This window comes from Argentina silus (genome assembly GCF_951799395.1).
Source record: "Argentina silus genome assembly, chromosome: 14".
NCBI classification, from domain to species: domain Eukaryota; kingdom Metazoa; phylum Chordata; class Actinopteri; order Argentiniformes; family Argentinidae; genus Argentina; species Argentina silus.
In genome coordinates, this window is record NC_139668.1 from 13,264,415 (window position 1) to 13,276,639 (window position 12,225).

General features: G+C 40.6%; 2 protein-coding genes across 3 annotated transcripts; one reads left to right on the forward strand and one right to left on the reverse strand.

Moving 5' to 3' along the window:
* Nucleotides 1-5,368: 5,368 nt before the first annotated feature.
* On the forward strand, nt 5,369-7,745 carry LOC310815377 (adenine phosphoribosyltransferase; the record flags this gene model as incomplete). Its single annotated transcript, XM_083685114.1, has 5 exons — nt 5,369-5,491; nt 5,856-5,949; nt 6,597-6,743; nt 7,363-7,458; nt 7,597-7,745. The coding sequence occupies 5 exons, from the start codon at nt 5,369-5,371 to the stop codon at nt 7,743-7,745; spliced, it is 609 nt and encodes a 202-aa protein (XP_083541240.1).
* A 513-nt stretch (nt 7,746-8,258) lies between these two features.
* On the reverse strand, nt 8,259-12,085 carry rab34a (RAB34, member RAS oncogene family a). Of its 2 annotated transcripts, none has more exons than XM_083685181.1 (11): nt 11,908-12,085; nt 11,265-11,386; nt 11,000-11,091; nt 10,621-10,686; nt 10,383-10,484; nt 10,212-10,276; nt 10,030-10,081; nt 9,853-9,934; nt 9,534-9,624; nt 9,172-9,279; nt 8,259-9,025 (listed from the first exon to the last, which is right to left on the reverse strand). In XM_083685181.1, the coding sequence occupies exons 2-11, from the start codon at nt 11,337-11,339 to the stop codon at nt 8,958-8,960; spliced, it is 801 nt and encodes a 266-aa protein (XP_083541307.1). In that variant the 5' UTR covers nt 11,340-11,386; nt 11,908-12,085; the 3' UTR covers nt 8,259-8,957. The 2 variants fall into 2 exon arrangements, with proteins under 2 accessions (XP_083541307.1, XP_083541306.1); XM_083685180.1 differs by having other exon boundaries at nt 10,621-10,689.
* Nucleotides 12,086-12,225: the final 140 nt, after the last annotated feature.

Sequence of the window (12,225 nt, forward strand, 5' to 3'; positions counted from 1 at the left end):
CTCCAGCATTGTCTGCTCCTTCTTGACAACAGTGGGTGAGGTGACGGGGACATGGTGAGTTTTATTATCTATCATTGGTTCATCTCTCATGACATCATTAGAAAGCTCCTCTTTCCCTCCCAGATCGAATGCCCCGTCAATGAAATTATTGATATCTCTGTTCAACTTGTCAATTTTACCAGGCTCATTTACAAAGTTACTCTTATCAATGATCTCCTCCGCTTTGATGCTGGGGGGAGTAACAGTGGCCCCTTCCTCTGCTTTCGAGACGAAGTCAACATTCTGCTTTCTCTTTCTTCCCTTTCCCTTCCGCCTCCTCTTGGTATTTTTTCTCTTTTTCCCTCCATTCCCTCCATTCTTCCTCTTCTTCTTATCAGATGTTTGTGCGTCTCCTTTGGTGGTGTCTGTGCCGGAGCTCTGAGAGGTGGAGACGGTGGCAAGTACTTTGATGAAGTCCTCGGCGGCTGTCATCACGTTCCTGAGCGACGGCTCCTCCAGGCCGGCGGTCTGGGAGCCTGGCACACTGGACTGTGTCGTGCCGTCAGGCGTGTCCTGCTCTTTGCCTGCTTTCTTTGACTCTTTCTGTTCTGGGGGAGCCAAAGTCAGCACATCAATAACATCAATCCCCCCAATATCATATGGGACTGACTCTCTTGCCACTGCAACAGGTTGCTTGTCGTACTTTTTACACCTTTGTGGATAAGAGAGGAGGGAAGAGGTCTGGTTAAGATTTGGACCATGTAGAATACAGCTCAGAATAAAAAGACAAAAAGCCACTTAAAGTTTTAACTTAAGCACATTATTGCTACCTAGTGAATACTTACACGCCATACCAGTGCCGCTCCACACACTGCTCCTCGTATGCGAACTCAAAGCAAGGCGCCTCTATGACGTTGAAGAAAGCCTGGCCAACCACCCTCGAGGCTGTGTCGTTGACTTTCCTCAGACAATCCTTCAACCTGCAGAGTGTGACAGAGAAAGAAAATGACCCACTCCATCTTGCTGAAGGCTATCTCTGTGGTTTGACAGGCAGTACATCATTCTATTGATTTGAGTTTCTTTGTCTCAAGCCTCAAGTGTGGTCTTGAAAATTCATTTTCTAATTCAAATTCCATTCATCACATTGGCCCCAACCAGATTTCCCCAATGAATGTGTTTCTCCAAGTTGTTTTTTTTACTCACGCATTATCACAGTCACAGTGGCAAAGGGGATGCCACTTGAAATTGGTGTAGCCATATTTGGAGGAGAATGCATGAATGACATAGGGGCAGTGGTCATGAATGCGGCAACAGCTGTCCGTCTGAGCAAACTCTCCTACGAAAGAACAATAGTTAATCTTAAGTTGCCATAGTGCACTCTACAATGAGTAGAATGAATCATTAAAGTACATGAACCAAAATCAAAGAAGAACAAAAAAGAACTTAACATGGTCAGAAAAGTGGAATAAACGTTATTACTGAATGTTACCCTACTATGACATAATAACTGTGTGGTCAATATAACTGCAGCTGAATATAGACCCTCTCTCTCTCCCTCTCTCCCTCTCTCTCTCTCTTTCTCTCTCGATCTATCTATCACTAGAATACAATAGAATAGAGGGATGTTTCCAGTTCAAAATAATTACACAACCTACCCAGATGGTCATAATGGTCAGCCATGTTGCCCGCTCCACACCAAAGCGTTCCAGGATACGTAAAGCCACGCTTGGATCTCCGTAACACCTTGTCGTTCTCCGGGACAGAGCTCTCTTTTTCGTCCTTGGGGTTCTGTGCTGTTGGTGCGCCTATCCTCTCCGTGACCCGAGCGCGGTTTGATCTCCTGTGCAGCGCGAGACAGTTGGATTTGGCTTCTGCCATGTTTGCAAAACTCAATTCCAAATCTTCTGGTTTGGTTGTCTGGTCCCTGAGTCCCAATCTACACACATGCATGAATGACTTCACCTGCATCTGGTTAACTGTCATCGAGCAGTCCACAAGTTTACCGGCTGGGTCATGCACGGAGCGCACCTCCTCAATCCCGTCGGACACTTGGTAAAGGTAATTCTCCCCCATGACAGACATTTTAGCACAGAAAGTGCTATTGAGCATCAAAAACATTTCTTTGCCTTCCTTTTCTGCATCAAGAAAAGAATTGCGAAGGAATTCGCTTTTTACAAAGTTTCTGTCTAAATAAGACAGAAAGACAAAAAATACCGACCACATTTCTGCAGTGCCCGCTTTCAGCACCACGCACACTGAGACAGCACCACTCTCCCAGGCACTCGTGACCACCGGCTTTTAAAGCGGCGCTTGAAGTGGTGGTGGTGCGATTATTAATACGATGACTGACAACACTGGGAGGGATTTTACATTCAAATTAACCCCTTCAGTGTTTACGCACGTCCCGGTGTTGCAATAGGATCCATTGAAATGATAGCCTTACTAATTTCAGTGTTTGTGCGCAAATGAAATACTTGATAAAAGTAATGTAAAAAGCTGCGTATTCTGTCAATTCAACAAGTTTATGGCCCGATTAGCGTACACTGCCACATGCATATTGATAAATCATTATATCCCTATAACTTGAGTGAAGCACATGTTCATTTTGATTGTCTTTATGTTTCTAGATGTCTACTAACAGGTTATAATTCAAATAAAGAGCCTACCATGTATTGTGATAGAGAGGGTTAATCGTATGGCGTGAACTGGTAGCCAACTCTGAGTTGACCGCAAGTTACCTTCCCGTCCCCCCTTTTCTCCAAAAATCGAGATTTACTCTGGTGACGCTGCAAGGAGGAGGTTCTTGTCGTGCTTTCCATGGTAACAGAGATGGGGTGATTCTTTCAGCCCAAGAGATTGGATATCTTTCAAATTTTACAAAAGCCATTGGTGATGACCTAAATTAGAATGTCGGAACTGAAGTCTTTCATTGTTGAGAACGAATAGGTTTGCGTTGAGCTCGCACGCAATCACGCGTTCGCAGCAGCAATCAAATCATAATATTTAATTATAATGTTTTGCCGAATTAATCGCAACCTACAATGTATGCCTTACCACTTAAGCCTATACAGTCGTATTATTCGGGATGAAATGATGAACCTGAGGTAATTTAAAATAATCATAGAACCCCATTCCCAAAGCGCACCCTGCATAGAGCAGATTGTTTTCACATGAGCGAAGGGTACCTTATTCTTTTCTTTAGAATGACAATTTTCGAACGACCATGCAGCCCTGTTTTGGAACTGAAGCATATGCGTATACAATTCAGCTATTGGTAGGCCTGCCTTTAGCTGTTGGGTCGCCTACATTATAATATGTGGAACCCAAAATGTATAGTCTCAAGTGTGTCTCAATGAATGTATATTTTGCACCCAATTGACCGGCATGTGCAACCACTCAAGAAGAGAAGTCGTAGAGTTAGGCTACTAATCACCCCAGTGTTTTGTCACATGGTTGGATTTACAAATAATTAAGGAGAGGCGTATTCAGCAAAAACGTTGGAATCGGATTGTTACTAGGCGGAGAGAAAATCACCAGAGGTAACATGCGACTAAAGCTCGGGGAAGCCAACGGGTTCGTTATTAATTGAATGCTCATTACAGAAAGGATTTATGGGAGAGGAACTCCAATAATCCTATTGTGCTCCAGATAAATGAATAGCCTATGTTTCTATTGGTGACCATATTAGGCCTACAGTTTGATATGGATAAAAAAATGTATAGGCCCTTGGACCTTTCAGCATAAATCCTTGTAGAACTTTGGCATATGTGAATTATTTATTTTGTGTTTGTAGACCTAAAGTCCCCATAGTCCCAATAAATTGAATAGCATTCAAATGAGAAAAGATTACATAATCTGCTGACAACAATGATATTCTTCATAGTTAGGCTACTCTGGCGTCACAAAGTCCACAGGCTTTCATGGTATAGCGTCACTTCACCTCCGTTGATGTTGGCCGTGCGCAAAGTGCACTGTGACGGTATACAGCACCATCTAGGCGCGCACTCACAGGTAGCCAAGACAGCCTGATGGACAACTTGAGTTCCAGCTATCATGACCGATTCTACTCCGGCAGTCTAATGGGATGTGCCTCATCAGGACAGCACCAGAGCGCATCCTTAATATCTGTCAGGAGAGTGGCGGAGTTGCGGTTGATAAGGGACTGTCCATGGAGATGCAAAAGGAAATTTTCTAGAGTGAGAGAACATTGCAGACATGTTGCGCAATTGCAACGATAATAAAAGCCGAATAATAATCATCATAATAATACAAAGGACTTTAATAACAAAAAAGACAATAGTTATGTTATTACACAAATTAAATAAATGGAGGTAGGTAATTGATAAATGGATTTAACACAGTAACACATTTCTACCATCAAAATGTTGACTTGTTGCCTTATTGCAGGTGCCAAAATATCAGACTATTCCTGAACATCCTGAAGAAGATGTGTCAAGGAGGTATCAGATGCGTGTCAACAAAGCTGAGAGATCTCACTAATTCAAGGTTATTTGCCTCAGGACCAACGGGGAGAAAATGGATTTTGCTTGACCATTTGAATTTTTTTTAAATACATTTCTTTGAAATGTGATTGTTCTGTTGTCATATTTGTCACCCTTAAATATACCAGTCCTTCTTCTCTTTCCATACAAGACTGTTATTATGTAACATATTGATGGTTGGAGCAGCCGCAGTCATCACATAGAGTTTTTACTCTTGTAACAGAAAACCCAAGATGGTGCTGTTAGGGTGGTCATTATGACACGCATAGTAGTTTAGCAATTTTCAGTTATACTTTGCAGATAATTAATACTAATGGTTTAGACCAGTAAGTACAATTTAGATAACTTATTTATCTCCACAGATTCCAAATCAAGACGATCTTGTAAGTCGATAAAAAATATAATTTATTTCTCATGACGAATGTCTCTTGATGCACCACACCACCGTTTGTTATATTAGTGATTTTATTAAACATTTTGTCCTTGAGCGTATTTTAATCAGTAGAATTAATATATGTGTTTTTGTTATCATAGCCTTTAAAATGACTGAAAAACGTTTTCATTTAAACTCATCACTCTGTTCCTGTGGTGTAGATCAGAATATAATCTATCCTATATTACAATTCTAAAATCGAAAATGTGTCTTTAGCCCATGTTTGATTACCTACCCTTTGTGTGCATTGCTGTGGAAGTGCATTACTTTGAGGCGAAAAAAATGCATAAAGAGTTCAATATAAAGACAAATAATAAAGATCGAGCTCCAACGTTGAAGAGCTTCCATGTTTTGGCACACGCCCCTCTGGAATATGATATGGTGGCCTGGAGATACTCATGATTTATAACCCAGGCTGCCCTGTCCCTCTCAATGTGTTGGCGGATTTTACAGAATGGACGTGTTGGCTGTTTCAAAAAACGGGGGTAAAGGCTGGTACCTTTCTCTAATGGCAATAAACACAAAAGGACCTGCGTTTGCCTGGTTGGACCCTTCAAGACTCTACTGTAACTCCCAGGTACCTTAGTTTCCTGATCTCTGTCAAAAACGTTATAATGCATTATATTTGGTTTATGGTGCACTGTAAGCATGACTGAGGGCTTTATAATGTCTTATATCATCTCATAATGATCCTGAGCCAGTTATTTTCAGTCAGTTGAACAAACATATTATAAGATTATTAGAGATCATAAAACATGAGACATCTAAAATACTTAACTTAATTAATAAGTTAAAACACATTATACCAGTGTGCTTTCCAGGAGAACATGTTGTATAAAGAGGGATATAAGATAGCATGGTAACTGCATTGTGTCAAAATTGGCCCATGGTAGTTCTGCTGGTCAATCCAATTCATTCTGGTTTCTTATGTTTTGATCCAGGCTCTGTCTGACTGTGTGAAGGACTTACTCTGTCCATTCCAGAATGAGGCCATAGACCTGGTCGCGGGTATAGATGCAATGGGATTCATCCTTGGTAAAACAGTCAATATTATTTTTCAAAATCAGACTCATCGCATCCTTTCTGGTCATGCTTTGTTAGTAATAGTAAGTATGACTCCATGATGCCTACTAGTGCATACTAGTTTTATTTAGAGCTCAGCCAAGTCATGGATAGGGCAGGAAACCTAACTCTCTTGGAAGGAGGCTAAATTTAGAACTACATATTTAGGGCCTGATGGGAGAATGGCCAAAACAAGAGCTTCAAGATAGTAAGAACAGGTAATTTACGTTTTTTGTAATCCATTAGATTATTGTGGAGGTTTGCAAGAATGCCAGTAATCAGAAGTTTCTTTTATTTAAGCATTGATTTTTTTTCTCTTTGCACACATGGAGAAATATTATCTTTTGAACTGTACATAGTAATGCAAATTAATTTGCATGAAATTAACATTTGTGAGGATTGATCTAGAGAGCATACTTCTGATTACATCCTCAGGAAGAAAGTATTTATTGGTCAAATCTGGTCATTGATGGTCATCTGTGTTGCATCAGGGGACTGATTGCCGTATCCCAGTACTGTAGGCTGGTATGGTAACTAAATATCCCAAAACTGTCTTGGTCAATTTGTATTTTGGTTGAACTACCTCTTTAAAATGTTATATACATATGGGTTGTTTTCAGGATCGGCTGTAGCCACCATCCTGGGAAAGGGCTTCCTGGCTGTCCGCAAAGCAGGGCATCTGTGTATACAAACCCAGAGCCAAGACTACAGCGACTACTCTGGTCGAGAGAAGGTGATGGAAGTACGTCTGGATGTGTTAAGGCCAGGTCAGTCATATCTCATCAAATTTCAGTCAGCTAACCAATCAAATGTTTTCAAACCTCAAAAGTAGTTTAATGTCAAGTCCCCACACAATCTTTTGTGTTGATCCAGCTGTATGCCTCAACTCCCAAATGGAATGGAAAATATGTGCACCATATAAGTTCCTGATATTTTGGTGCTTATCTTTTCCATTCGTATGTAGTCAGATCTAGGCAACCTATGGTGTGGGATGTGGACTCATCTCAACATTGGACTACTTCTAAAGGTCTGAGAACATCTGACAAACTTTGATTTTGGAGTAGACTGTCCCTTTAATAACAGTACCCAACCCACCACATAACCCTTAATGACAGCAAGTATGGGCCCATTTGTTTTGCTGAATGCCACCATGGAAGTTCTCCACAGTGTTGTTGTTGGTAGAGAACCAAAGTGAGTCTATTACTTTACAGTTCCGACCTAGAAACCTGCTCCTCAGTCCACCTTGGAACATGTCGATTTCCCCTCCGAGGAGATTCTCTGAATGTGTTTTGTCCTGTAACTTAGTATGAATACTGGTGTGTGCTGTGAGTTTAAGGTTGAATAGGAACAAACACTCTAGCTAACTGTGGGCCCTTTGTGCTGCAGGCCTGCGGGTGTTGATAGTGGACCAGTGGATAGAGACTGGGGGCACCATGAAGGCAGCAATCCAACTGGTGGAGAGGCAGGGAGCCACTGTTGTTGGTCAGTGTGTAATCACAGTGCTTGACTATTTGTCCCATTTGTAGATAGACTTGGCTGAGTCAATCTTAACTCAAAATATCCAAAAGTGTTACATTTGGACTTACACATTACACAAAAACATTACACTTTCAACTGCAGGAGTTGCTGCTGTGGCAATTGAGAACACAGAGGGAGGAAAGTGGATCAAGGAGAACTACAAATACTCTCACTGCATCCCAGAGGAACTACAGAGCCAGATTGACCAACATTCCCCACAGGTCAAAAGGATAATTCCCAAGGAAACTTGAAGGGGCAGTTCAACAGACACAGATTAAGCAAGTTCTGGGCTAAATCACAATTTCAATAGAAAATCCCCATTAAGGATTAGTCTACGATTAGGCTTAATATGTGTCTGGAAAACCAGCCTGAGCACTCATGAGAGAGGGCAACTGCACTGGATTCAATGTTACTCTAGCAGGACACTTATCCATGAAATCACAAGGGGGCACTATGACTACAGTGTAAAGCGTGATTGCCTATGAATGGCAAATGCATTGAATGCATTTATAGCCTCTATCAGCATATTGTTACATACGTTTACAGACGCTGTACTTTGACTGATGCTTTCTTCTTAGCAGTGCCTTAACATTACGAAAGTTCAAGTTAAATTCTGTTTATTTGATACAGGCAGGATGGATTTGAAGTCAACATTGATTTGAAATTAACATCTGTTTGTTTTAAAACAGACAGCTTTTGAAATAGCTTTTAAAATATATTTCTATGGAGATGAAACAAGTGAGAAAAACACGTGTTCAAATAAACATATTTAAAACCTGACTTCAACAGTCTTTATTGTATAGAATGTATAAAAAGAAAACAGGAAATGCGTTTATACTATCCACTCTGATCATGCCACTCAACTGGAGGAATAATTTACAATCAGTCATTAAAATGCAGTACATCATTTTAAGGAATTTATAATCCTCAATTATACCTATATAGTGTACCTATAGTGTACCATCAAGTATATCTGACTAGTTAATATCTCTCTCGTATGAATGCAGCTTTACTGTTGAAAAGAGGACTATGTAAACAATGTAATCATACTCCTTAGCGTGATAATACAGCATCCTAAAACAGGATCATGAGGCAATTTACAATTGTGCAAAAAACATTTAAGAGACAAACAATAATGCAAAAAAAAAAAAAAATCTATGTTGATGGAATTGCAGAGAATTGCAGAGAAATCATCCTCTTAGGATAAGTCATCCATAATTGTCAATAGGTATTTAGGCAGTACCGCAATGACAATTTATTTCGTCAAGAACAACTAGAATCGCAGAACTCAAAAATGTGCAGCACCACAGGAATGTACATCCAACCGAGGAGGTTTTCCAGGCATGGAGTGAACTCCATGTCGCCATGTCTTTGGGAGTGGTTGTGGGTTCTCAAATTCTCTTCTGGAGAGACGCTTTCTGCCTTTTCTTGCCTTTCACCTTAGTACAGTCATGTATTCATCTTCATTGACAACATTTTGACTGTTTCTTCTTTGATGTTGCATACAGGTTATTTGAAGTGCTGTTAATTCCTGAAATAAATTAAAATATACCATGAAATCACACTCTTTTTGTGACATGTTATTGTTTCTTGTTCTGTTTTACTCATCTATGCCCTCACTGAGAACAGACCCGGGTCTAAAAGTATCAGGAATACCTTGAGCTACAGTATACTCACTGACAATGTCTCCAATATGTCTTGATCCAGTCTTTTCCAGCTCCGCGAGAACGTTGGCCTCAAATGCCAATGATGCAACACGGAAGAAAAACTCCTTCACACTTTCCCCTACAATAACGAACAAGAGGGCAAATCAAAGGATTGACTCACTGTTCTTATGAAGCTTAGATCACTATCATAATCAATTTACGCAAATGATGATATCAGATAACAAGCAAGTAGCATGCATCCTGTCTTATTGTTACATTATTGTTTGTTCATGTCTGAAATCAATCTGGGTATTAATTTATTTTATTATTCATTATTATTAGTTTGGGTAATAATACCAATCAAGTCCTGGTCTGCTGGAGGATCCCACTCACCTGTCAATGACGATACGGCCCAATACTCTGCCTTTATCTCCTGTGCCAGTTTGATAGCATCCTGCTCAATCTGAGAGTATTGGGCAGGAGACTGAAGAAATAACGACAGAATTCAAACACAATGGATATGCAGAACACACCTGTCTAAACTGTTGACCTTCCCTTAAAACTTACCACAGGAGCAGTGCTTAGAACATAACGTAACATAAGTTATTAGCTCAATATTTCAAGTACTGTACTAAGACTGATCATCTACTGTATGCCTCCAAAGTAAATGTAGTTCATTGTGAACAGAAGAAGTACAGTAAGCAACACGTACACACAGGTCTTTCTTTGTGGCAACTAGAAAAAGCTGAACGCTGGTAGGATCATTCTCTTTCATGGCATCTTCAAGCCACTGCCTGTGAATCGATACATCCAAATATGTTAGATCTTACAGAGCACTGGCAGTTGAACTTGAAATACATACAGCAACAGAGAGAGACATGTTGTTTACCTCACATGGTCCAACGATGCCACAACATTCACGTCAAACGCAATAATAACGGCTGGAAAAAGGAAAAATATACAAATGGGCATACACATATTTCACAATATCAACTTTGTCCCAAATCACTTTGTGTCCCTAGAAATGATATACAACATAAAACAGCATAGAACAGAGGCTTTTTTCTGTACTCTGAGCTCCTCTGTAGTATGTGGAGGCAATGCACTTGAACCTCTCTTGTCCTGCAGTGTCCCACCTGTAGGACAGAAACGTATTGGTGAGTCCAGTGTAGACCTGGGTTCAAATAGTATCACTGTGCTGGAAAGTTTACCAGTTTTTAAAAAATTAAAATAGAGACTTACAACTGTAAGCTGAAAGGCACCCCCAGCACCTCAAACCGCTCCATCTCAAAGTCAACACCAATGGTCGCCTTGTAGTTCTTGTCAAATGCATCCTTGCAAAACCTGATCATAAAATTGTGTGAATTTTCTTAATGTGCTGACAAGGTTTTCAGTTAAGTCAGTGCATTGCAACTGGCTAATCGTTTGCCAAAACTGCCCTTTGAACCATACTGCATTAAAATATCCCAGCTCTGCTTACCTGTTAATCAGACAGGTTTTCCCCACAGCCAGGTCACCAACCACTATGACCTTGGCAATTTTAAACCTACTGGAGGAAAGGGTGACAGAGAGATGGTCAAACATCACAATTATAATATACTTTTATATCACTGTTGTTCTCATCTTTTGTAGTTTTGTAATGTGATGGTCTCTCCTTGTATGTAATGTATTTTTCTGTAGACCCCAGGAAGACTAGCAGTTGCTGATAATGAGGATTCTGATCAAATAAAAAAAATTATAACACCAGACAGACCATGAGTATCCCCAGATGTTATTTAAAATGGAAATAACTACAGCTTTATGGGACATATACAGTACATATTGTGAATATGAAATGGCTTTGTGGCCTCTGTACCCACCCTACTGTGCCGGTGCGCTGCTCCTGGCAGGCAGTCTTCACTTTGGAGGGGAACTCATCTCTGGTGTGCACAGATGCCTCTTTATTGAAACACTAGAAAATAATAATAACAATAATAATAAAGAAAGAAAAACATGATTAACCCTTGTTCTAGGTATAAACCTTTTGGCTCTACATGGAACCAACAAGGGTTCTCCTACAGGGACAAGCTGAAGGAGGTTCTAGAATATTTTTTCTTCTTCTTAGTGTAGGGTGTTGATGCCTACCTGGGGAAGCTGGGCTATGACGCGGTCCCTCCGAACAGGAGGCAGGACACTCGTGCTTGGGAGTCGGACAGACATTAGACCAAACTAACTGTCATCAGAGGGATAGATGAGTGTATAGAAGACTGGGGGAGAGAGAGAGGCAACCTTTCAAACTTTTGTTTTTGCATGGAACTATGAGTAAGGTCTAAATGCTTGCAATGACATGAAGCCACCGTATGTCTGAGCTATCAGACAATGGTGACTTGACTGTTCTGGGGGGGATGATCCACAAATTTCTCATTTTAATCCTATTGTCCAGGGAGCTAAATCAATGAACAAAGAATAGCGATTACGGTTGCATCAAATATAGCTAATTCATCTCTTGGACTCTGTCTGGATATAGGCCTATGGAAGAAGTTTATTGGGGATTCGCAAGAGGACCAAAAGTACAGTATACCACAACCAGCTATTTATAACAGGTAAAGTACATGTGTACACTACAAACTATTTAAGCATAGCCAAATCTTCCGAGTTAAAGTAGCACAAAATATAGCATCAAAATATAGCATCAAAATCACCCCGATAGCAGAACAGAAACTCTCTAACTTCAAATAATTGTACAAACTGAATTCATGCTGGGATGCCACGGGACAACAGTACATACCTTGGCACGGGACGGACTCAGTCCCTTCGTCAGAACGCGTGGCAACCTTCCAGTACAGTCTTCAGTAAACAAAGATCATGAACCTCTTATGTTGGCTTGTGGATGTTTTTTCTACAGGTCTGAATATTTAAAATCCCTTTCATACAAGTGTGCTAAATGTATGCTCTCACGGATGAGAAACCCGATCCACGGAAGTGAGGGAAATAACGTAGCCAGAAGATTTTTAGGCGGACCACTGACTCATCTCCAGATTTTCTCATTGGAATTTAGGAAGACGTTCAGCGATGGTTGAGTCCCCCTGGCGGCGACATTATTGGC

What these genes read in the sequence shown, in the direction of transcription:
- rab34a (XM_083685180.1), bottom strand. Translation starts at nt 11,339, where the DNA reads ATGTCTGTCCGACTCCCAAGCACGAGTGTCCTGCCTCCTGTTCGGAGG. An exon ending in GTGCCTTTCAGCTTACAGTT is followed by an intron (nt 10,277 to 10,382) that starts GTAAGTCTCTAT and finishes TCTGTCCTACAG; the next exon opens with GTGGGACACTGCAGGACAAG. An exon ending in CCACAAAGAAAGACCTGTGT is followed by an intron (nt 9,625 to 9,852) that starts GTACGTGTTGCT and finishes TTATTTCTTCAG; the next exon opens with TCTCCTGCCCAATACTCTCA.